General features: G+C 42.2%; 1 protein-coding gene across 1 annotated transcript; it reads left to right on the forward strand.

Annotated features, from left to right (window-relative positions):
• Positions 1 to 1,123: 1,123 nt before the first annotated feature.
• LOC103690393 (zinc finger protein 431-like) lies at positions 1,124 to 24,675 on the forward strand. Its single transcript, XM_087596689.1, has 4 exons — positions 1,124 to 1,269; positions 20,887 to 21,013; positions 21,209 to 21,269; positions 22,464 to 24,675. Exons 1-4 carry the CDS (start codon positions 1,267 to 1,269, stop codon positions 24,337 to 24,339), a joined length of 2,067 nt encoding a protein of 688 aa, XP_087452815.1. The 5' UTR covers positions 1,124 to 1,266; the 3' UTR covers positions 24,340 to 24,675.
• Positions 24,676 to 25,359: the final 684 nt, after the last annotated feature.

Genomic DNA, 25,359 nt, shown 5'->3' on the forward strand with positions numbered 1-25,359 from the left:
GTGTGTGAATGTGAGTTCACCTTCCCACTGAAGAGGATGTGCTGGCTAACAGTAGTGCTCCACAAGGTTTGTCTCCCAGGGCTCCCATACCTACCAGTGAAAACCAGCTGCAGTTTACCTAAGCCCAGCATGAAGGACTCGACCCAAATCAAATCAGAGTGTTTGCAGATTTACTGGGGGCAACTCTCTAGTGGGCTCACTGATCCCAAGGATCCAGAGAGTTCACAAGTCCCAAAGAGGTCAGAGAAGTCCATGCGGAGAGTGAGAATAAGGAGCAGGGGTGGGGAGAAAAGCGAGCAAGGCATGCAGGGAGAGAAAAATGCAGTAGTGGGGGGAGTGAGAGGGAAAGTGGAGGGAAGGATGGAAAGGGGAGGGGGAGGGAGAGAGAGACAAACATAAAGACAAAGAGTATGAAATTTCTGGATTATAGAGGAAGAGCTTCTGGGGAAGGGAAAACTCGGCCCCTGCGCTGGAAATTTCAAGGTACAAGGTGGGGTATGCCGGACACGCCCTGTTACAGGTGGGGACTGAGCAGTGCTGGGAGAACCTGGAGGCCCAGACAGCTTTGGTGTCTTAAATTCATGAACGTCAGCCGCTTGTCCCGGGTCTGAATCCCAACAGCCACAAAACAAAACTCTTGTTTCCTCAGATCTCTCTTTAATTGTTAATATCTTGGGCAACCTTCCACTTGTGGGACAGATTGATAACCCCACTGCAAGTGGAGTAAGGGGCTATGCCAAGCTATTTACCCTGATTCCTGGAGAAAGAAAGGAAAGAACCTACTGAGTGTTGTGAGGGCAGCTCAGGTTGAAGTGAGGACCGGGTGAGCACAGGGTCACTGCCCTAAAAGGGGTGGAGCAAGCGGCTGAGGAGTGGTAGATGGCGAGGTGGGTCCTTCCTGGGGCTGGGCGGGGAGACAGATGAGAACGCTATTGGAGGACAGGCACAAGTGCTACTGAAATGCAAATCCCTGTAGATCTGGAAAAGATCTGGCCCTGGGCTTGAAGCTTGGACCCGGAACTGTGTACCTACACTGTACCTTCAGCTCACTCTAACGCTCACGGAGGTGTTCAAGTCACTCAAGACTACTGGCCAATCAGAGCCTTCAACGGACCTGCTAATCAGAAGAGAAGGCGGGCTTTTCCGGGTGCCATGGTGCAGGATTCGCTTAGTAGCTGAGCAGTCTTAAATGGTTCTGTGTGCTGTGCTGTCTGTCCTGCCGCTGGATTCTGTAAGGCTTGCTCAGACAAGCTCCAAAGTCGCGACATGGTGAGCACAGGGTCACTGCCCACAAAGGTGGTGTGTGTGTGTGTGTGTGTGTGTGTGTGTGTGTGTGTGTGTGTGTGTGTGTGTGTGTGTGTGTGTGTGTGTAGGGGACTGAGCAGCGGGAGCTGGGTTAGGGTTAGGTGGTGTGTGTGTGTGTGTGTGTGTGTGTGTGTGTGTGTGTGTGTGTGTGTGTGTGTGTGTGTGTGTAGGGGACTGAGCAGCGGGAGCTGGGGTGATGGGTCTTTCCCGGGGCTGAGCAGCCACCTGTGAGGTCCTAGCCTCTCACTGGACCCGGCGCGAATAACTTCCCTGTAGGGGCTGCATCCGTGCAGAGCATTTGGCTTGTGTGTGGAAAGATCCTTGGCGTGATCGCAAATTCAGAACCCTAGTTTCTACATGTTCTGTTCTTAGCATTTAGCATTAAGGTATAAGATCTACTTGGAGTTAATTTTGTGGATGGGGTAAAAGGCATCTCATGTGCTGGGTAGCAATGCAGTATCAAGCTGTGATGTAAAAGAGTAGAATTGATGATGTAAAGTATTTGTTAAATCTTAGGAGATAGCAAGGCACACCAAGTAGAATTTAGCTGAGAGAGGACTGCCTGCAAAACACCCCACGTGTAAGTAGTAAGCTAACCAGGCCTGTTAGAGATTAGGATGCTAGGATACACAAGTTTGTTCACCAGGGTTGTCCAGATATATAGCACCAGACCCTGATTAGCAACCAACCACCTGGCCCATCTCCATATCAAAGAGCAGGGCTCTAACAAGTTGCTCAATGGGGCTTTACAGGATCACAATCAAGGCCTGGTGTGCCATAAAGGTTTAGTTTTATTCTTGAGAGAATAGTCCTGCCACATGGGCAAGATGACACCTGGTGACAGCCATCTGTAAAGGTAAAACAACAATAGCAAAGCACTGTTGTATTTATTGAGTGTTGTCCTGATCAACTACACTTTCCCTGCTTTCCCTGAGGTCCCGTGTATGAGCTCCTTCAGGACATGCTTGGCTGAGCCAGTGACAGTCTGGGGCCTAGTCCTTGGGAGCTTTCCCTGATGCCCTGTGTATAGAGATAAAACAGCTCCTCCTCTAAAACCAGGGGTATGCTTGGGGCCAGGGCATTTGGGGGGGGGGGGCATTGCTTAAGATTCTGAGAACACAACTCTTCCCGCCATATTTCCCAAGGCCACTATAGGCTTGGTCAGGAATATTTTTGAAATACACTGAGTTCCCCTTGTGCAGCACTGTTTAATTAGACTTCTCCTGAGTGCGTCCCATTGTATGATGTTTCTGCTAACTTCATCGTTTCTTCATCCGTTTCCCTCACGTAAACCGTATACAAGATGACATTCTTCTTAACCTTACTTAGCATAAGACATAGCTGGTGTAAGACACCCCTACCCCAGCTTCTACACTTTCTACCTTCCCCTTTACAGAAGTTTTTCCTCATCTGAGACCTTCCACTTAGGACACTGTCACTAACCTACTGTTTTAGGGCACTGGTGTACTTAAGAAATGATCCTGGAAATGTTTGCTTTGTAAACGTCCCATCTAAGTGGCTAGACTTTTAGTCTCCAATTTATATTTAAATTGTTCAAAACTTAACCTGGAACCTAAAACAAACTTAAGGGTGACAGCATACATGGAATGCAAAATCCTCCCTAGGCTGGCTTCTCTTGTAGCATTTTAGACCCAGTGTGGCTGTTCTTTGCTACTTTGTGGTTTCCTTTTCCCCCACCCTTAATCCCTCTCCTCCTCAGCCCTCCCCCCGCCCCCGTTTCACCCCCAACACCAGATAGGAGAGAAACAAGGATGGAGGAGAAAAAGATCCTTGAATCTAGTTCCTTTCCTTGTACTCGACCCACCAGCATGAGTCGAAGTTTCTTCTGGGGGAGGGAAGATTAAAGATAGGAAAAGCAGAAAGAAGATGCAAAGCCAAGAGCTAGATTTGGGGGGACTGCTGGTTAACACAGCTGCAGCAGTGACCAACAGCAACCAGCAGCCTCCAGTTTTTTGGTTGTTTTTTTTTTTTTTTTTTTTTCTTTTTCTGGGGCTGAGGACCAAACCCAGGGCCTTGTGCTTGCTAGGCAAGTGCTCTACCACTCAGCTAAATCCCCAACCCCTCCAGTTTATTTTTCATAGTGGTTTTATGCCCTACCGTGCCGTAGAAAGCAAAGCCACAAGCTAACAAACAGTTTTCTGAAATATGCGCAGAACATTGGTTCTTATCCAGAGACACCTCCCTCTTCCTTCCACCAAGGACAGCCCCTCACCTTGAGCCTCCGGTGTACCCCCTCCAACCATTCCACACCTCAGCAGGCTGGGAAATTCGCCTACAGACTCTGACCCACCTTGACTGCCTGAGTGCATACAATGAATAAGGTCAGTCCTAAGGCACAAGCAAAGTAGCCAAGGAAGAAAACCGATGTAAACAAAGTTCCCACTGTATTGGCCTTATCAAGATGATCAAGATATGAGGAACACATTCCTCAGCTGTATTTCTTTTTACTTTCTCATCCTAGCCCAGTGTCAAATATTCTTGCCATTTTCCTAGAAGCGGTACCAAGAGCTCTCCACACCTGGGAGAGTAGAAGATTCTAATAAAATACAAATTTACCATACTAGGGCTCTGTCTGCCCCTAGGGTGGGGTGGAAGGGTAGAGCTGGGAAGGCCTGTGCTAAGTCATGCAATCTCTAATCCTCCAATAGAGGGGCTGCTACCATTCTCTGTGGAGCCTAGCAATCAGGAGGAGCACCAGTGGGAGGTAGCTTGCAGGTTCTTTCCATATTCTCTGATGTAGTTCATCACAGAGCTGTGAGGGAGATGTGGCAGCCACCAGGAACAACATGTTGGCTAAGCTATCAGAGTCCAATCTGACTGGACTGACGTGGACTGTGAACCAGACTGTGGTGCTGTTGGTACATGTGGTGTCCTGGGCAGAGTGCCTTGTCCTCTGAGCCTCTCTGAGTGTGGGTTCCCTGGGGAGGAGGCTCTGCATCTGGGTACAAGGTGTGTTGATTACAATATCACTGCCCAGTGTGCACACAAGCATTGCTCTTGGTGTGCAGAAGACAGATTTCAAAACTGAAAATCCGGTTTCTAGAAGTTCTGAAGATTGTATTGCAAATTTATTTTGTGTGATAAATTTTACAAATAGTTTAGAAACTGTTAGAGATAAGGTTATGAGAATCATCCTTTGGCAATACTTGGTTAAAATCCTTTTACCTCTCCACTATCAGCAGTCACATTGAATGGAGTGATTCAGGGAAATTCAGTTCCAGAGTCCAAAAGGAGTTCCTGAGATGCAGAGGTTTCTCAGGTGTGCAGGGCGAGGTGTAGGTGGGTAGGGAAGATTCTACATCATTACTAAAATCCACATGACATCATGTGGAAGCAGACATTAAATCAATATTCAACCTTTGTTTGTGTGTGGGTTCAATGGGTTCACACAGTGAGATCACACGGGGGCATTGGGAGCTGCAGAGCCATAACCCACCTTTCTTACCACCTCCACACACAGAGCTCTATAGCGTGGGGTCAGGCTGGAGGGTCAGAAATATAGCAGTTTAGGGTTATTTTTGTGGAAGTTGTGAAGCCTGTGTTTATTCCATTTGAATACACATGCAATCATAGGTAATATTGGTCAAGTTCACATTTCTCCTGGCTGAGTTTCCTTAGGTCTTTTGATTAAAACTTGACTATAATTTGGGGCTTATGTTCTTGCCTTTTTTCTCTACATCTCATTTTTTCACAAATGTGCTAAAACTTTTGATCGTTGTAGCTCTTTGATAAGTACAGATGGAATCTACATTGTGCCAAAATGTGTACTATTTCTTCATAATCCTGTTGATGATTCTGAGGTTTTTTCACATGGCGAATAGCTTTGAAATCAGCTGTCCTGTTATATATTATTAGACGTTTTCTTTAGATTGTCTTGAATTTTTGCTGCAAATTGAACATGCCCAACATTCCTTTTTTAACAACACTATAATGGTGTTGTTTACAGTTATATAAATTGGTAAAAGATATTCTACATAATAATTCATATAGCAAGCTATATAGTATGTGTGTGAAACTGAAACCGATGTGAAATAATGTACAAAGCCATAGAAAGAGGACTTTAGTGTAGACTTTGGTGACACAGAATGCATCGTTAGGGTCACATAGACGAGATCTTACTAAGCATGACTTAATTGAGAAAACAAAAAGAGTGAAAATAAAGCATGGTCCAGAATTGAGCAATGAATCTGGATGTGACACAGGATTGAGTATTAGCAATAAACTCTGATAGCAGTAGGCTGGGATTTTCCATACCTACTAAAACTAGTTAAGACTATGTTTCTATAGTTGAAAAAAATTGCCCATATTTAATATATGTATGCCTGTGGACATAATACCTACACCCAAGCAACCCCATTCTATGGAGTGGGCTATTGGAATCGTGGCTCATGCCAAGCCAGTACGGTTCCACATGAGAGAGTTTCTGCCCCGCGCTATCTCGTCAGCAAGAACACGCGGGGACACACGAATCCTTCTGCAGCTAATGTTTATTGTATCTTAAAGAGAGGGCCCGGGGCGCCAGCATGGCGCGGCTTATATACACCCTAGCGCGGCGCATCCACACCTGATTGGTCGCTTACCCATGATCTCATTAGGCACGCCCCGGAGTAGGCAAAGACCTGGCATGAAGGCACTCTTGCACATGCGCACACAGTTAACTTCCTGAAAGGAAGTCGGCTGGCGTGGCGGAGGCCAGCGCCATCTTGTGGTGGCGAATGTTATTGCGGCTCTCCACAAGTTTCATTGGTGCTGGGGGGGGGGGGTGGTGTGCACAAAGGAGTTGAGGAGACAAAGGAGGAAAAGAGAGAGAAGGGGTGAAGGTCAGGAAGGGTCAGCTTTTTATTTGGGCAGTGACATAACTTCTTGCAGGAGAAGGTGGGAGATTTGGGCTAGGAGGATGATGGGAATATATGGCAATTGCTATGACAACAGATGCACAGGTTCCTGTCACCTGTGGGTGACGCCACTGCCATCGCTGGGTTTGGAGACAATTTGCAACCATAAAGCCGGCTCCTGATACCAACATTAAGTATCATAAAAATGACAGAATCGCCATGGATCCCAAGAGTCTTCTCAGTATAGTTTCCATGCACTTGAAATTAGTTTTAAGAAGTACCAGAATTCGCTTGTTCATTGCAGTTGTATTCATGCTAGCCTAAATATGAAAATAACATCCATGCTCATTTGTTGAGGACAAGCTAGGTGCCTCAAGGGGACCTTGGGCTAAAGGAATGGTTAAAGGATTATGCAGTTGTAAAGATTCACGGTCAGTGCTGAATTGGTCATAAAACAGCATGTAATTACAGCTTAAGCATTGTCAACTCATTTCTTTCTCCCATTTAATTTTAATCTTTAGTGCACTCTTATTGTCAGATGATATGAGAGTTTGAACTATTTTGTCAACATTGCAGGTAGCAATCGAAAATGAAGGTGACCAAGCCAGCTCAGTTAGTCAACAGGGTCTCAAGGGAGGGAGTGAGGATTGAAAAGAAAAGGACAATTAGACAACATATAACATGATTTGAGCCAGTGCTGAGGCTGAAACAGGTTTATTTTTCTATAACCTGCTTCTATACCATTCTAAATACATGCAAATACTAGACCAGTTCTAGATCAAGGAACAAACAAGGCAATAAACAAAGTTTGTGATCGCTTTTTTTTTTCATCTTTATTAACTTGGCTAGTTATTATTTACATTTTGATTGTTATTCCCTTTCCTGGTTTCCTGGCCAACATCCCCCTAGCCCCTCCACCTTCCCTTCTATATCGGCTTCCCCTCCCCATCCTCCCCCCATTGCCACCCTCCCCCCAACAATCCCGTTCACTGGGGTTCAGTCTTAGCAGGACCCAGGGCTTCCCCTTCCACTGGTGCTCTTACTAGGCTATTCATTGCTACCTATGAGGTCAGAGTCCAGGGTCAGTCCATGTATAGTCTTTGGGTAGTGGCTTAGTCCCTGGAAGCTCTGGTTGGTTGGCATTGTTGTTCATATGGGGTCTCGAGCCCCTTCAAGCTCTTCCAATTCTTTCTCTGATTCCTTCAACGGGGGTCCTATTCTCAGTTCAGTGGTTTGCTGCTGGCATTCGCCTCTGTATTTGCTGTATTCTGGCTGTGTCTCTCAGGAGAGATCTACATCCAGTTCCTGTCAGCCTGCACTTCTTTGCTTCATCTATCTTGTCTAATTGGGTGGCTGTATATGTATGGGCCACATGTGGGGCAGGCTCTGAATGGGTGTTCCTTCAGTCTCTGTTTTAATCTTTGCCTCTCTATTCCCTGCCAAGGGTATTCTTGTTCCCCTTTTAAAGAAGGAGTGAAGCATTCGCATTTTGGTCATCCTTCTTGAGTTTCATGTGTTCTGTGCATCTAGGGTAATTCAAGCATTTGGGCTAATAGCCACTTATCAATGAGTGCATACCATGTGTGTTTTTCTGTGATTGGGTTACCTCATTCAGGATGATATTTTCCAGTTCCATCCACTTGCCTATGAATTTCATAAAGTCATTGTTTTTGATAGCTGAGTAATATTCCATTGTGTAGATGTACCACATTTTCTGTATTCATTCCTCTGTTGAAGGGCATCTGGGTTGTTTCCAGCTTCTGGCTATTATAAATAAGGCTGCAATGAACATAGTGGAGCACATGTCTTTTTTATATGTTGGGGCATCTTTTGGGTATATGCCCAAGAGAGGTATAGCTGGATCCTCAGGCAGTTCAATGTCCAATTTTCTGAGGAACCTCCAGACTGATTTCCAGAATGGTTGTACCAGTCTGCAATCCCACCAACAATGGAGGAGTGTTCCTCTTTCTCCGCATCCTTGCCAGCATCTGCTGTCACCAGAGTTTTTGATCTTAGCCATTCTGACTGGTGTGAGGTGAAATCTCAGGGTTGTTTTGATTTGCATTTCCCTTATGACTAAAGATGTTGAACATTTCTTTAGGTGTTTCTCAGGCATTTGCCATTCCTCAGCTGTGAATTCTTTGTTTAGCTGTGAACTCCATTTTTAATAGGGTTATTTGTCTCCCTGCGGTCTAACTTCTTGAGTTCTTTGTATATTTTGGATATAAGGCCTCTATCTGTTGTAGGATTGGTAAAGATCTTTTCCCAATCTGTTGGTTGCCGTTTTGTCCTAACAACAGTGTCCTTTGCCTTACAGAAGCTTTGCAGTTTTATGAGGTCCCATTTGTCGATTCTTGATCTTAGAGCATAAGCCATTGGTGTTTTGTTCAGGAAATTTTTTCCAGTGCCCATGTGTTCCAGATGCTTCCCTAGTTTTTCTTCTATTAGTTTGAGTGTGTCTGGTTTGATGTGGAGGTCCTTGATCCACTTGGACTTAAGCTTTGTACAGGGTGATAAGCATGGATCGATCTGCATTCTTCTACATGTTGCCCTCCAGTTGAACCAGCACCATTTGCTGAAAATGCTATCTTTTTTCCATTGGATGGTTTTGGCTCCTTTGTCAAAAATCAAGTGACCATAGGTGTGTGGGTTCATTTCTGGGTCTTCAATTCTATTCCATTGGTCTATCTGTCTGTCTCTGTACCAATACCATGCAGTTTTTATCACTATTGCTCTGTAATACTGCTTGAGTTCAGGGATAGTGATTCCCCCTGAAGTCCTTTTATTGTTGAGGATAGCTTCAGCTATCCTGGGTTTTTTGTTATTCCAGATGAATTTGCAAATTGTTCTGTCTAACTCTTTGAAGAATTGGATTGGTATTTTGATGGGGATTGCATTGAATCTGTAGATTGCTTTTGGTCAAATGGCCATTTTTACTATATTAATCCTGCCAATCCATGAGCATGGGAGATCTTTCTATCTTCTGAGAGCTTCAATTTCTTTCTTCGGAGCCTTGAAGTTCTTATCATAGAGATCTTTTACTTGCTTGGTTAAAGTCACACCGAGGTATTTTATATTATTTGGGACTATTATGAAGGGTGTTGTTTCCCTAATTTCTTTCTCAGCTTGTTTCTCAAAAAGGAGCAGACCTAACAGGACAAAACAAGATAGAAAAAGACATGGTGAAAGCCTTTATATTGGACAAGGCAATCTGATAGGAAAAGTCTCAAGATCAAGCAAAAGAGTCAGAGTTACACCTGCTTCCACTGTCAGAAGTCCCACAAAGACAACAAGCTAACAGCCATATCATATCAGCAGAGGACCTGGTACAGACCCATGCTGTCTCCATGCTTGCCATTTAAGTCTCTGTAAGATTCCTAGAAATCCAATCAGTGTTAGTCATGGGTTCCCTCTCATGTCAAGGGCAAGTTAAACCAAGCATTGGTTGGCCACTCAAACAAGTTTGTTACCATCATGCCCCAGCACATCTTGCAGTACGGACCAATTGTAGGTGTGTGTGTTTGGGGGATGGAGGTCCAGTTTTCTCTTTCTATAGCCTGAGGAGTACCCTCTCAAGAGACTAGAACACAGGTGTCAGTTATCTGAGAGCAACATTTGTCCTAGCATCAGCATGAATTGTTTAAGGATCTCCAAGGGACCTCCTTGGCCAACAGCTCAACCAAATGTAACCCATTCCCAACATTGAAGCCCTGGCTGGCTACAAAGGATGGTCACTTCAGACTCCATATCCTCCATTACTAGGAGTCCTCATTAGGGTCACCCTGTAGCATCCAGGAAGTTGCTATTGTACTGGGTTTTTACACTAACCCCCAAATAGCCCCTAATTCCAGATGTTTCTTCCTGCATTGTACTTTCCCTCTGCATTCCCCCCAACTGATCCCTCCCACTCCTGCTCACATCAAACTCCAGTCTACTCACAGAAATTATTCTATTTCCCCTTTAGAAGGAGCTCTCTTTACCTAGCCTCTCTGAGTTTGATTATTATTTACCTAATAGGTAGTATCCACTTGTAAATAACTGCATGCCATGTTTGTCATTCTGGGTGTGCTTTCTTTAGTTGCATTTACTTGTCTGTAAATTAATAATGTCATCTTTTTAAACAGCTGAGTGATACTCCATTTTATAAATTACCATGTTTTTTGCTTATCCATTTTTCAGTTGAGGTACCTCTAAGCTGTTTCCAGGTTCTGACTAATATGACTAAATATGCTATGAACATAGTTGAGCAAATGGCCTCGTGGTAGGGTGGTACCTTTTGGATAGATGCCCAAGAGCAGTAGATCTGGGTTTTGAGATAGATTCTCAGGGTTCTGAGGAATCACAATTCCGAGGAAATGCCGATTTCCATAGTGGCAGTATTAGTTTGCACCCTAAAAGCAACAGAGAGTTGTTCCCTTTTCTCCACATCCTTACCAGCATGACCTGTCACTTGTATTGATCTTAGCCCTGTTATGAGTTTCTTGAGGTTTTGATAGTTTGGGAAACAGTTTTAGTGTCCTCTTCTGAAGCCTTGCCTCTCCTCATTTCTTGGCAAATCTGTGTTTTGCAGTTGTTGCAATCATCAATTTTTGGGTTTTTTTGCTACTTAAATGATTGATATGGTTAACACATTTGATTTGGGTTTTTTAAACTTTCTGATATATTATTGCCTTTGTGTCCTAATTAGCTTCAGTCATGAACATTTTAGAGCCTACAATCATCTGAGGGGCTCTCACTTGAGGGCTTGCCCTCATCAAAATGTCGGATGCTGCATCAGTGAGAGATTGCGTTGTGATGATTGATGTGGGAAGGCTCTACACTGAGGGTGGCAGAATCCCTAAGCAAGTGGGCCTGGGCTGGATAAGAGAGCTGGCTGAGCATGAGACAGTGACTAAGCAAGAGGGCAAGGCAGGAAACAATATTTGTTCATGGTTTTTGCCTTATTTTCTTGAAGCTTCAGTTTCTATCCTAAACTCCCAAACTGATGGCTGTGCTCTAACAGGACCAAACAAGTGAACCTGTTCATTACCTGAGATGCTTTGGTTAGAGAATTGAATCAAAGTAGCAGAGTAGCAAGTTAGAACAAGAACAAAAAAAAAAAAAGGTGATTTTGTTGCTGGACAGAAACTAGAGAAACTAGAAGTGTTCTCCTTTGGAGGAATGTGGTAAATATCAGGACTTGAGGTGACAAACAGCATAGAAAACTGTGCTCACTGCCCCACATGTGGCCCATACATATACAGCCACCAAACTAGATGAGACGGATGAAGCAAAGAAGTGCAGGCCGACAGGAACCGGATGTGAATCTCTCCTGAGAGACACAGCCAGAATACAGCAAATACAGAGGCGAATGCCAGCAACAAACCACTGACCTGAGAATGGGACCCCCATTGAAGGAATCAGAGAAAGGACTGAAAGAGCTTGAAGGGGCTCGAGACCCCTTATGAACAACAATGCCAAGCAACCAGAGCTTCAAGGGACTAAGCCACTACCCAAAGACCCTGAACTCCAACCTCATATGTAGCAATGAATATCCTAGTAAGAGCACCAGTGGAAGGGGAAGCCCTTGGTCCTGTCAAGACTGAACCCCCAGTGAACGTGATTGTTGGGGGGGAGGGCGGTAATGGGGGGGAGGATGGGGAGGGGAAGCTCATATAGAAGGGGAGGGGGAGGGATTAGGGGGATGTTGGCCCGGAAACTGGGAAAGGGAATAACAATTGTAGTGTAAATAAGAAATACCCAATTTGAAGTCCCACACCCGCGGATCCCGGCCCGCAGCAGCTCTCTGCTCCCAGACCCGGTGAGAGAGAGACCCAACCGCCTGGTCAGGTGGGCACTCCTGAGGCTGCAGAGCGGAAGAGACCACCAACACTGCTCACCCCTGCCCACATCCCTGGCCCAAGAGGAAACTGTATAAGGCCTCTGGGCTCCCGTGGGGGAGGGCCCAGGAGCGGCAGGACCCCTGCCACAGACACCGCCGGACCCTGAAGGAAACAGACCGGATAAACAGTTCTCTGCACCCAAATCCCGTGGGAGGGAGAGCTAAACCTTCAGAGAGGCAGACAGGCCTGGGAAACCAGAAGAGACTGCTCCCTGCACACACATCTCGGACGCCAGAGGAAAAAGCCAAAGACCATCTGGAACCCTGGTGCACTGAAGCTCCCGGAAGGGGCGGCACAGGTCTTCCTGGTTGCTGCCGCTGCAGAGAGCCCCTGGGCAGCACCCCACGAGCGAACTTGAGCCTCGGGACCACAGGTAAGACCAAATTTTTTGCTGCAAGAAAGCTGCCTGGTGAACTCAAGACACAGGCCCACAGGAACAGCTGAAGACCTGTAGAGAGGAAAAACTACACGCCCGAAAGCAGAACACTCTGTCCCCATAACTGTCTGAAAGAGAGGAAAACAGGTCTACAGCACTCCTGACACACAGGCTTATAGGACAGTCTAGCCACTGTCAGAAATAGCAGAACAAAGTAACACTAGAGATAATCTGATGGCGAGAGGCAAGCGCAGGAACCCAAGCAACAGAAACCAAGACTACATGCCATCATCGGAGCCCAATTCTCCCACCAAAACAAACATGGAATATCCAAACACACCAGAAAAGCAAGATCTAGTTTCAAAATCATATTTGATCATGATGCTGGAGGACTTCAGGAAAGACCTGAACACACTTAGGGAAGCACAGGAAAACATTAATAAACAAGTAAAAGCCTACAGAGAGGAATCGCAAAAATCCCTGAAAGAATTCCAGGAAAACACAATCAAACAGTTGAAGGAATTAAAAATGGAAATAGAAGCAATCAAGAAAGAACACATGGAAACAACCCTGGATATAGAAAACCAAAAGAAGAGACAAGGAGCTGTAGATACAAGCTTCACCAACAGAATACAAGAGATGGAAGAGAGAATCTCAGGAGCAGAAGATTCCATAGAAATCATTGACTCAACTGTCAAAGATAATGTAAAGCGGAAAAAGCTACTGGTCCAAAACATACAGGAAATCCAGGACTCAATGAGAAGATCAAACCTAAGGATAATAGGTATAGAAGAGAGTGAAGACTCCCAGCTCAAAGGACCAGTAAATATCTTCAACAAAATCATAGAAGAAAACTTCCCTAACCTAAAAAAAGAGATACCCATAGACATACAGGAAGCCTACAGAACTCCAAATAGATTGGACCAGAAAAGAAACACCTCCCGTCACATAATTGTCAAAACACCAAACGCACAAAATAAAGAAAGAATATTAAAAGCAGTAAGGGAAAAAGGTCAAGTAACATATAAAGGGAGACCTATCAGAATCACACCAGACTTCTCGCCAGAAACTATGAAGGCCAGAAGATCCTGGACTGATGTTATACAGACCCTAAGAGAACACAAATGCCAGCCCAGATTACTGTATCCAGCAAAACTCTCAATTAACATTGATGGAGAAACCAAGATATTCCATGACAAAACCAAATTTACACAATATCTTTCTACAAATCCAGCACTACAAAGGATAATAAATGGTAAAGCCCAACATAAGGAGGCAAGCTATACCCTAGAAGAAGCAAGAAACTAATCGTCTTGGCAACAAAACAAAGAGAATGAAAGCACACAAACATAACCTCACATCAAATATGAATATAACGGGAAGCAATAATCACTATTCCTTAATATCTCTCAATATCAATGGCCTCAACTCCCCAATAAAAAGACATAGATTAACAAACTGGATACGCAACGAGGACCCTGCATTCTGCTGCCTACAGGAAACACACCTCAGAGACAAAGACAGACACTACCTCAGAGTGAAAGGCTGGAAAACAACTTTCCAAGCAAATGGTCAGAAGAAGCAAGCTGGAGTAGCCATTCTAATATCAAATAAAATCAATTTCCAACTAAAAGTCATCAAAAAAGATAAGGAAGGACACTTCATATTCATCAAAGGAAAAATCAACCAAGATGAACTCTCAATCCTAAATATCTATGCCCCAAATACAAGGGCACCTACATATGTAAAAGAAACCTTACTAAAGCTCAAAACACACATTGCACCTCACACAATAATAGTGGGAGATTTCAACACCCCACTCTCATCAATGGACAGATCATGGAAACAGAAATTAAACAGTGATGTAGACAGACTAAGAGAAGTCATGAGCCAAATGGACTTAACGGATATTTATAGAACATTCTATCCTAAAGCAAAAGGATATACCTTCTTCTCAGCTCCTCATGGTACTTTCTCCAAAATTGACCATATAATCGGTCAAAAAACGGGCCTCAACAGGTACAGAAAGATAGAAATAATCCCATGCGTGCTATCGGACCACCACGGCCTAAAACTGGTCTTCAATAACAATAAGGGAAGAATGCCCACATATACGTGGAAATTGAACAATGCTCTACTCAATGATAACCTGGTCAAGGAAGAAATAAAGAAAGAAATTAAAAACTTTTTAGAATTTAATGAAAATGAAGATACAACATACTCAAACTTATGGGACACAATGAAAGCTGTGCTAAGAGGAAAACTCATAGCGCTGAGTGCCTGCAGAAAGAAACAGGAAAGAGCATATGTCAGCAGCTTGACAGCACACCTAAAAGCTCTAGAACAAAAAGAAGCAAATACACCCAGGAGGAGTAGAAGGCAGGAAATAATCAAACTCAAATCAACCAAGTAGAAACAAAAAGGACCATAGAAAGAATCAACAGAACCAAAAGTTGGTTCTTTGAGAAAATCAACAAGATAGATAAACCCTTAGCCAGACTAACGAGAGGACACAGAGAGTGTGTCCAAATTAACAAAATCAGAAATGAAAAGGGAGACATAACTACAGATTCGGAGGAAATTCAAAAAATCATCAGATCTTACTATAAAAACCTATATTCAACAAAATTTGAAAATCTTCAGGAAATGGACAATTTCCTAGACAGATACCAGGTATCGAAGTTAAATCAGGAACAGATAAACCAGTTAAACAACCCCATAACTCCTAAGGAAATAGAAGCAGTCATTAAAGGTCTCCCAACCAAAAAGAGCCCAGGTCCAGACGGGTTTAGTGCAGAATTCTATCAAACCTTCATAGAAGACCTCATACCAATATTATCCAAACTATTCCACAAGATTGAAACAGATGGAGCCCTACCGAATTCCTTCTATGAAGCCACAATTACTCTTATACCTAAACCACACAAAGACACAACAAAGAAAGAGAACTTCAGACCAATTTCCCTTATGAATATCGACGCAAAAATACTCAATAAAATTCTGGCAAACCGAATTCAAGAGCACATCAAAACAATCATCCACCATGATCAAGTAGGCTTCATCCCAGGCATGCAGGGATGGTTTAATATACGGAAAACCATCAACGTGATCCATTATATAAACAAACTGAAAGAACAGAACCACATGATCATTTCATTAGATGCTGAGAAAGCATTTGACAAAATTCAACACCCCTTCATGATAAAAGTCCTGGAAAGAATAGGAATTCAAGGCCCATACCTAAACATAGTAAAAGCCATATACAGCAAACCAGTTGCTAACATTAAACTAAATGGAGAGAAACTTGAAGCAATCCCACTAAAATCAGGGACTAGACAAGGCTGCCCACTCTCTCCCTACTTATTCAATATAGTTCTTGAAGTTCTAGCCAGAGCAATCAGACAACAAAAGGAGATCAAAGGGATACAGATCGGAAAAGAAGAGGTCAAAATATCACTATTTGCAGATGACATGATAGTATATTTAAGTGATCCCAAAAGTTCCACCAGAGAACTACTAAAGCTGATAAACAACTTCAGCAAAGTGGCTGGGTATAAAATTAACTCAAATAAATCAGTAGTCTTCCTCTATACAAAAGAGAAACAAGCCGAGAAAGAAATTAGGGAAACGACACCCTTCATAATAGACCCAAATAATATAAAGTACCTCGGTGTGACTTTAACCAAGCAAGTAAAAGATCTGTACAATAAGAACTTCAAGACACTGAGGAAAGAAATTGAAGAAGACCTCAGAAGATGGAAAGATCTCCCATGCTCATGGATTGGCAGGATTAATATGGTAAAAATGGCCATTTTACCAAAAGCAATCTACAGATTCAATGCAATCCCCATCAAAATACCAATCCAATTCTTCAAAGAGTTAGACAGAACAATTTGCAAATTCATCTGGAATAACAAAAAACCCAGGATAGCTAAAGCTATCCTCAACAATAAAAGGACTTCAGGGGGAATCACTATCCCTGAACTCAAGCAGTATTACAGAGCAATAGTGATAAAAACTGCATGGTATTGGTACAGAGACAGACAGATAGACCAATGGAATAGAATTGAAGACCCAGAAATGAACCCACACACCTATGGTCACTTGATTTTTGACAAAGGAGCCAAAACCATCCAATGGAAAAAAGATAGTATTTTCAGCAAATGGTGCTGGTTCAACTGGAGGGCAACATGTAGAAGAATGCAGATCGATCCATCCTTATCACCCTGTACAAAGCTTAAGTCCAAGTGGATCAAGGACCTCCACATCAAACCAGACACACTCAAACTAATAGAAGAAAAACTAGGGAAGCATCTGGAACATATGGGCACTGGAAAAAATTTCCTGAACAAAACACCAATGGCTTATGCTCTAAGATCAAGAATCGACAAATGGGATCTCATAAAACTGCAAAGCTTCTGTAAGGCAAAGGACACTGTGGTTAGGACAAAACGGCAACCAACAGATTGGGAAAAGATCTTTACCAATCCTACAACAGATAGAGGCCTTATATCCAAAATATACAAAGAACTCAAGAAGTTAGACCGCAGGGAAACAAATAACCCTATTAAAAAATGGGGTTCAGAGCTAAACAAAGAATTCACAGCTGAGGAATGCCGAATGGCTGAGAAACACCTAAGGAAATGTTCAACATCTTTAGTCATAAGGGAAATGCAAATCAAAACAACCCTGAGATTTCACCTCACACCAGTGCGATTGGCTAAGATCAAAAACTCAGGTGACAGCAGATGCTGGCGAGGATGTGGAGAAAGAGGAACACTCCTCCATTGTTGGTGGGATTGCAGACTGGTAAAACCATTCTGGAAATCAGTCTGGAGGTTCCTCAGAAAATTGGACATTGAACTGCCTGATGATCCAGCTATACCTCTCTTGGGCATATACCCAAAAGATGCCTCAACATATAAAAGAGACACGTGCTCCACTATGTTCATCGCAGCCTTATTTATAATAGCCAGAAGCTGGAAAGAACCCAGATGCCCTTCAACAGAGGAATGGATACAGAAAATGTGGTACATCTACACAATGGAATATTACTCTGCTATCAAAAACAACGAGTTTATGAAATTCGTAGGCAAATAGTTGGAACTGGAAAATATCATCCTGAGTGAGCTAACCCAATCACAGAAAGACATACATGGTATGCACTCATTGATAAGTGGCTATTAGCCCAAATGCTTGAATTACCCTAGATCCCTAGAACAAACGAAACTCAAGACGGATGATCAAAATGTGAATGCTTCACTCCTTCTTTAAATGAGGAAAAAGAATACCCTTGGCAGGGAAGGGAGAGGCAAAGATTAAAACAGAGACTGAAGGAACACCCATTCAGAGCCTGCCCCACATGTGGCCCATACATATACAGCCACCCAATTAGACAAGATGGATGAAGCAAAGAAGTGCAGACCGACAGGAGCCGGATGTAGATCGCTCCTGAGAGACACAGCCAGAATACAGCAAATATAGAGGCGAATGCCAGCAGCAAACCACTGAACTGAGAATAGGTCCCCTATTGAAGGAATCAGAGAAAGAACTGGAAGAGCTTGAAGGGGCTCGAGACCCCAAAAGTACAACAATGCCAAGCAACCAGAGCTTCCAGGGACTAAGCCACTACCTAAAGACTATACATGGACTGACCCTGGACTCTGACCCCATAGGTAGCAATGAATATCCTAGTAAGAGCACCAGTGGAAGGGGAAGCCCTGGGTCCTGCTAAGACTGAACCCACAGTGAACTAGTCTATGGGGGGAGGGCGGCAATGGGGGGAGGGTTGGGAGGGGAACACCCATAAGGAAGGGGAGGGGGGAGGGGGATGTTTGCCCGGAAACCGGGAAAGGGAATAACACTCGAAATGTATATAAGAAATACTCAAGTTAATAAAAAAAAAAAATGCAAAAAAAAAAGAAATACCCAATTTAATAAAGATGGAGGAAAACAAAAAGAAAGCTGTGCTCAGGGCTTAATCGGTTGTTGTAGCACCTGGAAGACCGGAGTATCGCAAGTAATGCAGTCAGAATTTGAGGTCATAGGATTTCAGTGGAAAATAGACTCCATGAATAATTTAGCTAGAGGTCATTTATGTGGTATTTTGACTCCAAATCTTCCTTATTCCGCCCATGCTTTGCGAAATTGAGTAAGGCAGAATTAAAAATAATTGGCTATATTTCTTAGATGGAATATTGAATCTGTTGGATGATTATTACTAGTAACTCATTCTGGACTACAATTTTTTTTAAAAAAGCAACAAGTTGAGTAGAAATAAATGCAAAGTCTGTGGTTTGGGAAGATGGCATCCAAATGCTGAGACAGGGGCATGAATTTTCAAAGATATTATCACCATTAAAGAGAATGTCCTTGCTCAAGATTGGAAGCCTAAGAAGGTGCCTTAGGGGAAACAGTCCCTCCTGCTAAGCCTTCAGTTAATGGAAGGGGGAGTTGGCAAAGTGATTTCCTAGACCCAGGAAGGAACTTCATATAAAACCTGCTACAACTGTGGTCCAAGCATGGCAGAATCGATCCCAATTTAGAATCTAAACTTGGCAGGAGCACCCTAGTTCTGGAAATAAGAAAGATGGAAAATGTAAGGTCATGGCAGCTTCTCCTGTGGTTTCAGTTCAGCACTGTTCCAGCCATCTACGTTTGGCAGAGTCAGAGCCCCAGTGAGGGAGGACACTGTGAGAGTGCATTGCATGAACCTGAGGATGAAGCCTGAGTTGCATTGAGACCACAAGATATTGAGACACCTAATTTATGAGACACCTGTCATGGAGAGCTGCATATAGGGAGCTCAAGGATCTAAACTGAGAGATGTATGAGAAGTTGCAGGGATAGGGCCATCTAAGCCTTTTGAAACTAAGGCTCCTTGTGTCTGAGACACAAGACAGGATTTGGTGTTTGCCCTGCTGGGTTTCTTGCTTTTGTCCAATCTTTTCTCACTATGTACACATTCCTATCTATTGGAATGGGAAGGGGTATTCTGTGCTTTTGTGTGTTGGAAAGAAATAACTTGCTTTCTGATTTTACAAGATGTGCCAATCAAGAATGTCAGAAGAGATTTTGGGCATGTGAAGAGTGTAGGGACTGCTGCAGACTATTAGGCTCATGAAGTTAAACAATGCATTTTCATCATGGGTGACCATGATCAGAATGTAGTTGATTGAGTCAAAAAGCTCCCAGATATGGTGATATCTTTGAACACTTCTTTCTCCTTGGTAGCTTTCCTTGGGAGAACTTATAATGTTAGGGTCCAAGAATCACTGACCCCAACTCAAATAATATGCAACAGTGTTTTGTTCTGCAGAATTCTATCATGCTGGGGTCTGCCATTCATTATGATGGATACAGACAGGTGAGCTTTGCAAGCTCAATTTAAAGCCAATGAGGGGAATTCCAGGGAGGAGTAGGTGACGTTTATCCTGATTGATTGGCTCAATTTCCAGGGGTATGGGTGTCTTTGGGATTGGTCAAGGTTCAGGGGAATTTGGGAGACTTTCTGTCACCAATGCTGATTAACTATTCTTGGTTAAGGCTTGCTTAGGCCTGGTGGCAGGGGCAGCTCCTGAAAGCTCCTGGTTGGCTGCCTGTGAGGGGTGGTTTTCTTGGAATTGGCTTGTTTGGACTTTTCCAATTTTGGGAAACAGAAACTTAGGCCTAGTTTCCCAACCTGTCAGTTTACAGCCTGTCATGGAATCAGCCTTGCTCTGGCCAACTCAGTTCTCTCAATAGAAGTTTTTGTAGGAGGAACCTTTCTAGATGATTAGTTATTAGGGATGAGATTTGAATGTCTATAGACTCAACTCATTTCGTGTGTGTGTGTGTGTGTGTGTTTACCATGTTGTGGTCAGACCTGATTAATTACAGTTTAAAACTGGGACACTTCAAGATTCTGGAAGATGAATACAGAACTAGAGTGAATGTGTAATTCTTTGTAGGAACTCGAGTAAAAACCTCTGAGTCCTTTCTATCTTTCTTGTGTGTTTGATTGATTTTTACAGGGGAGATAGGGTCTTAATATGTACCTCTGGCTGTCCTGGATAGACCAGAGATATACCTGCCTCTGCCTCTTGAGTGCTTGGATTAAAGACATGAGCTGATATGCTCACTTGCCCATCATTTTTTGCAGTTAGCAATTGTTCATATAATTTCTCTGATGTGTGCTCGGTACTGCTTGCTTCTCTCTCTCTCTCTCTCTCTCTCTCTCTCTCTCTCTTTCTCTCTCTTTCTCTCACACACACACATTTATTAGCATTTCTTTTGCAAGGTTATATCCTACTCAAAGAGCAAAGAAATGACAGAGGTGAACCTTATTACTCACTTTTCTTCTAAGATGATTTGGTAATTACATTACAATATCTGGGTCAAGAAATAAGTGGGGGAAGCACCAGAAGCATACATTTACAGTGATATCGGTATCATGGTTTCTGTTGTACACATGTATGGGATATTTTAGGATACACTGACCTATGATGACGTACATGTGAACTTCACTCGAGAAGAATGGACTTTGCTGGATCCTTCGCAGAAGAGTCTCTACAAAGATGTGATGCTGGAGACCTACAGGAACCTCACTGCTATAGGTAAAACAGTGAATTTTCTTTCACTTTTTAAAATAAGGGAACTTTTTAAAAGTTCTTTGTTACTGTTGCTTTTCTGTAACTTCAATTGGGAATAAGGAAGAATGAGGTGAATAAATCAGGTTCACTGAAGATAGTAATTTAAATTTTGCCTAATTTACAATAATATATCTTACATTTTCTGGTACTATATTTTAGGTTACAATTGGGAAGACCATCCTATTGAAGAACATTGTCAAAGTTTCAGAAGACATGGAAGGTAATTTTCATGTGCAAGTTGGTATGGTATCTCTGAAGAAATGTTAGTATGTCCTGGAACTTTTAAAGAAAAGCAACAGTGTAAAAAAAAAGCACTTCTTTAAGTGTATTGATTATTAAATTCTCACAGATCCATGTACCTCAATGTCAGGTGTCTGATTTGTGTTTGCAAGGCATTCCTCTAAGAAAGAAGACAAAGAAACAATGCCTTAACAGATATTACCATTTGAATCATAGCCACAGTACAGCTACTCTGTAAACCTGCCAATCTATTTAGTCTCATAACACACACACACACACACACACACACACACACACACACACACACACAGAGAGAGACAGAGACAGAGACACAGAGAGAGATAATAGAGTATAAGTATATGTTTCTAATAAGCAAATAAATCATAGTAAAGCTGAATACTCATATAGTAACATTGCTAAGTTTAAATGAGAGGGGCAGTTTATGAGAGTCAAGAATGTTGTTGAAGAGAAACCTTAATTCCTATACCATATGTCTATGATGAACAAAAAGTCAAACTGTGTGAATGCAATGTGGAAATCTTTCATTTGTTATTCTTTTAATAGGTATATCTTGTGTCACAATGGATACAGCCATGTGAGCACAGGGATATTGAAAAAAGCAATGTCTCTCTCTCTTTCCCCCTCCTTCCCTCCCTCCCTCCCAGAACAATTAAAATATATGTAGTAGTCCACATTTGAACAGACTTTCTCAGTGTGATACAAGTTTATAATTAGTTGGTTTCCCAACTTCATTAAATATATCTATAAACTCACGCAGCAGAAAATCCCTATGAATACTAGGATTGTGGAAATTCCTTTCTGTTTGTCCTGGTTCACTTTGCCAATGTGGTATGTAAATTAGTGTATTTCACAATAAAGGGAAATTTATGACTGTACTCAATGTGGTAAAGCTCTGAACTCTTCCATTTCTCTTCAAATATATGAAAAATCTCATAGAGAAAAGGGATGCTACAAATGTGAGCCATGTAATAATACTCTTACTAACCCATAATGAATGGGAAGCCTTGAATGTAAACAAAGTGATAAAACATTAAGATGTGATTCCTCTTTACAATTAGACCATATTATAAAATTAATTTCTACAGGTAAAAAGATTCATCAGTGTAGTAAATGTGGTAAAGCTTTCACATGTGCCAACTATCTATCTTTGCAGGCATGAAAGAAGTCGTACTGGAGAGGAACCCTCTGAAAATACTCAGTGTGGTAAAGCCTTTGCATATCACAGTTATCCTCAAAGGCATGAAAAAAATCATACTGGAGAGAAACCCTATGAAGGTATTGAGTATGGTGAAGCCTTTGTACATCACAGTAGTCTCCAAATGCATAAAATGATACATACTGGAGAGAAACCCTACAGATGCAATCAATGTGGTAAAGCCTTTGCACAACACAGTCATCTCCAAAGACATAAAAGTGCACATACTGGAGAGAAACTCTATGAATGTAAGCCACATGATAAAGCCCTTACATACCATTCTCAACTTCAAAATCTTGAAAAAATTCATACTGGAGAAAAACCTTACCAATGTAACCAATGTGGTAAAGCCTTTGCACATCGTCGTAATCTTGGAATGCATAAAATAATACATACTGGAAAGAAACCCTACAAATGCAATCAGTGTGGTAAAGCCTTTGCACGACACAGTCATCTCAAAATGCACAGAATAACACATACTGGAGAAAAACCTTACAAATGTAATCAATGTGGTAAAGCCTTTGCATATCATAGTTATCTCCAAGTACATAAAAGAAGTCATACTGGAGAGAAGCCCTATGTATGTGATCAATGTGGTAAAGCCTTTGCATATCATAGTTATTTCCAAGTACATAAAAGAACACATACTGGAGAGAAACCCTATGAATGTAAGCAATGCAGTAAATCCTTTGCCTCTCATGGTCAACTTCAAAGTCATGGAAGAATTCATAATGGAGAAAAACCCTACAAATGTAACCAATGTGATAAAGCCTTTGCACATCATTGTAATCTTCGAATGCATAAAATGATGCATACTGGAGAGAAACCCTACAAATGCATTCAATGTGATAAAGCCTATTCACGATACAGTAATCTCCAAATACATAAAAGCACACATACTAGAGAGAAACTCTATGAATGTAAGCAATGTGGTAAAGTCTTTACATACCATTGTGAACTTCAAAGTCATAAAAGAATTCATACTGGAGAGAAATCCTACAAATGTAACCAATGTGGTAAAGCCTTTACACTTCAATGTAATCTTCGAATGCATAAAATGATACATACTGGAGAGAAACCCTACAAATGCAATCAGTGTGGTAAAGCCTTTGCACGACACAGTACTCTCCAAATTCATAAAAGCACACACACTGGAGAGAAACCCTATGAATGTAATCAATGTGGTAAAGCCTTTGCATCTCATAGTTATCTCCAAGTACATAAAAGAAAACATACTGGTGAGAAACCCTATGGATGTAATCAGTGTGGTAAAGCCTTTGCACAACAGGGTCATCTCCAAATGCATATAATAACACATACTGGACAGAAACCTTACAGATGTGATCAATGTGGTAAAGCCTTTGCATATAATAATACTCTCCAAGTACATAAAAGAACTCATACTGGTGAGAAACCCTATGAATGTGATCAGTGTGGCAAGGCCTTTGCACATCGTTGTCATCTCCAAGTACATAAAAGAATACATACTGGAGAGAAACCCTATGAATGTAATCAATGTGGTAAAGCCTTTGTAGGTCAGAATGATCTTAAAAGACATGAAAGAATTCATACTGGAGAAAAACCTTACAGATGTAATGAATGTGGTAAAGCCTTTGTATGTAATGCTAGTCTCCAAATACATAAAGCAACACATACTGGACTGAAACCGTATGAATGTAAGCAATGTTGTAAAGCCTTTGCCTCTCATGGTCAACTTCAAAAACATGAAAGAATTCATACTGGAGAGAAACCTTACAAATGTAGTCAATGTGGTAAAGCCTTTTCACAATCAAGCCACCTCCAACTACACAAAAGAACACATATTAAAGAGTAACTGTATGAATGTAACCATTGTGGTAAAGCCTTTACTGTGATATTCAAAGGTGTGGTAATTTAAATATACTTGGCCCATGGCAAGTGGCAGTGTTAGGAGGTATGGCCTTTCTGGGGTAGATGTGGCCTTTGAGGAAGTATGTCACTGTGGGCGGTGGGCTTTGAGATCCTATGCTTAGGCTCTTCCCAGGGTGGAAGAGTCTTCTGGCTGCCTTCTGACCAAGATGTAGAACTCTCCAGCACCATGTCTGCTTGGACACTGCCCTTCTTTCTGCCTTGATAATAGACTGAACCTCTGAATCTGTATACCACCCCCAATTAAACATCCTTTATAAGAGTTGCCTTAGTCATGGTGTCTTTTCACAGTATTAAAACCCAAATTAAGACCCCATAGGAACAACAATGCCAACCAACCAGAGCTTCCAGGACTAAGCCACTATCCAAAGACTATACATGGACTGACCCTGGACTCTGACCCCATAGGTAGCAATGAATATCCTAGTAAGAGCACCAGTGGAAGGGGAAGCCCTGGGTCCTGCTAAGACTGAACCCCCAGTGAACTAGTCTATGGGGGGAGGGCGGCAATGGGGGGAGGATGGGGAGGGGAAGCCCATATGGAAGGGGAGGGGCAGGGGTTAGGGGGATGTTGGTCCAGAAACCGGGAAAGGGAATAACAATTGTAGTGTAAATAAGAAATACCCAATTTAATAAAGATAGAGAAAAAAAAGAATAAAACACCAAGAAAAAAAGAAATGTAAATAAAAATATCCAATAAAAAACACATTTTAAACATACACAAAGAAAGAAAGAAAACATTGGCTTGGACCTTCCTTTTAAAACAAGAAAATTCTCATTGATACAAATGATTTCTTAAATTCACATTGCAAAGTGCTGCATGTCTTGCCTCTTCCAGGAGAATAAATGACTCTAAATAAAATGAAATGTTACATATAAAAAACCCTGCAAACTCTTCAATAATATATCCAAAAATAACCATGATCAAGTTGGTTTATTCCAGAGA

The sequence above is a fragment of the Rattus norvegicus genome, chromosome 19 (assembly GCF_021556685.1).
Source record: "Rattus norvegicus strain SHRSP/BbbUtx chromosome 19, alternate assembly SHRSP_T2T, whole genome shotgun sequence".
Taxonomy (NCBI): Eukaryota; Metazoa; Chordata; class Mammalia; order Rodentia; family Muridae; genus Rattus; species Rattus norvegicus.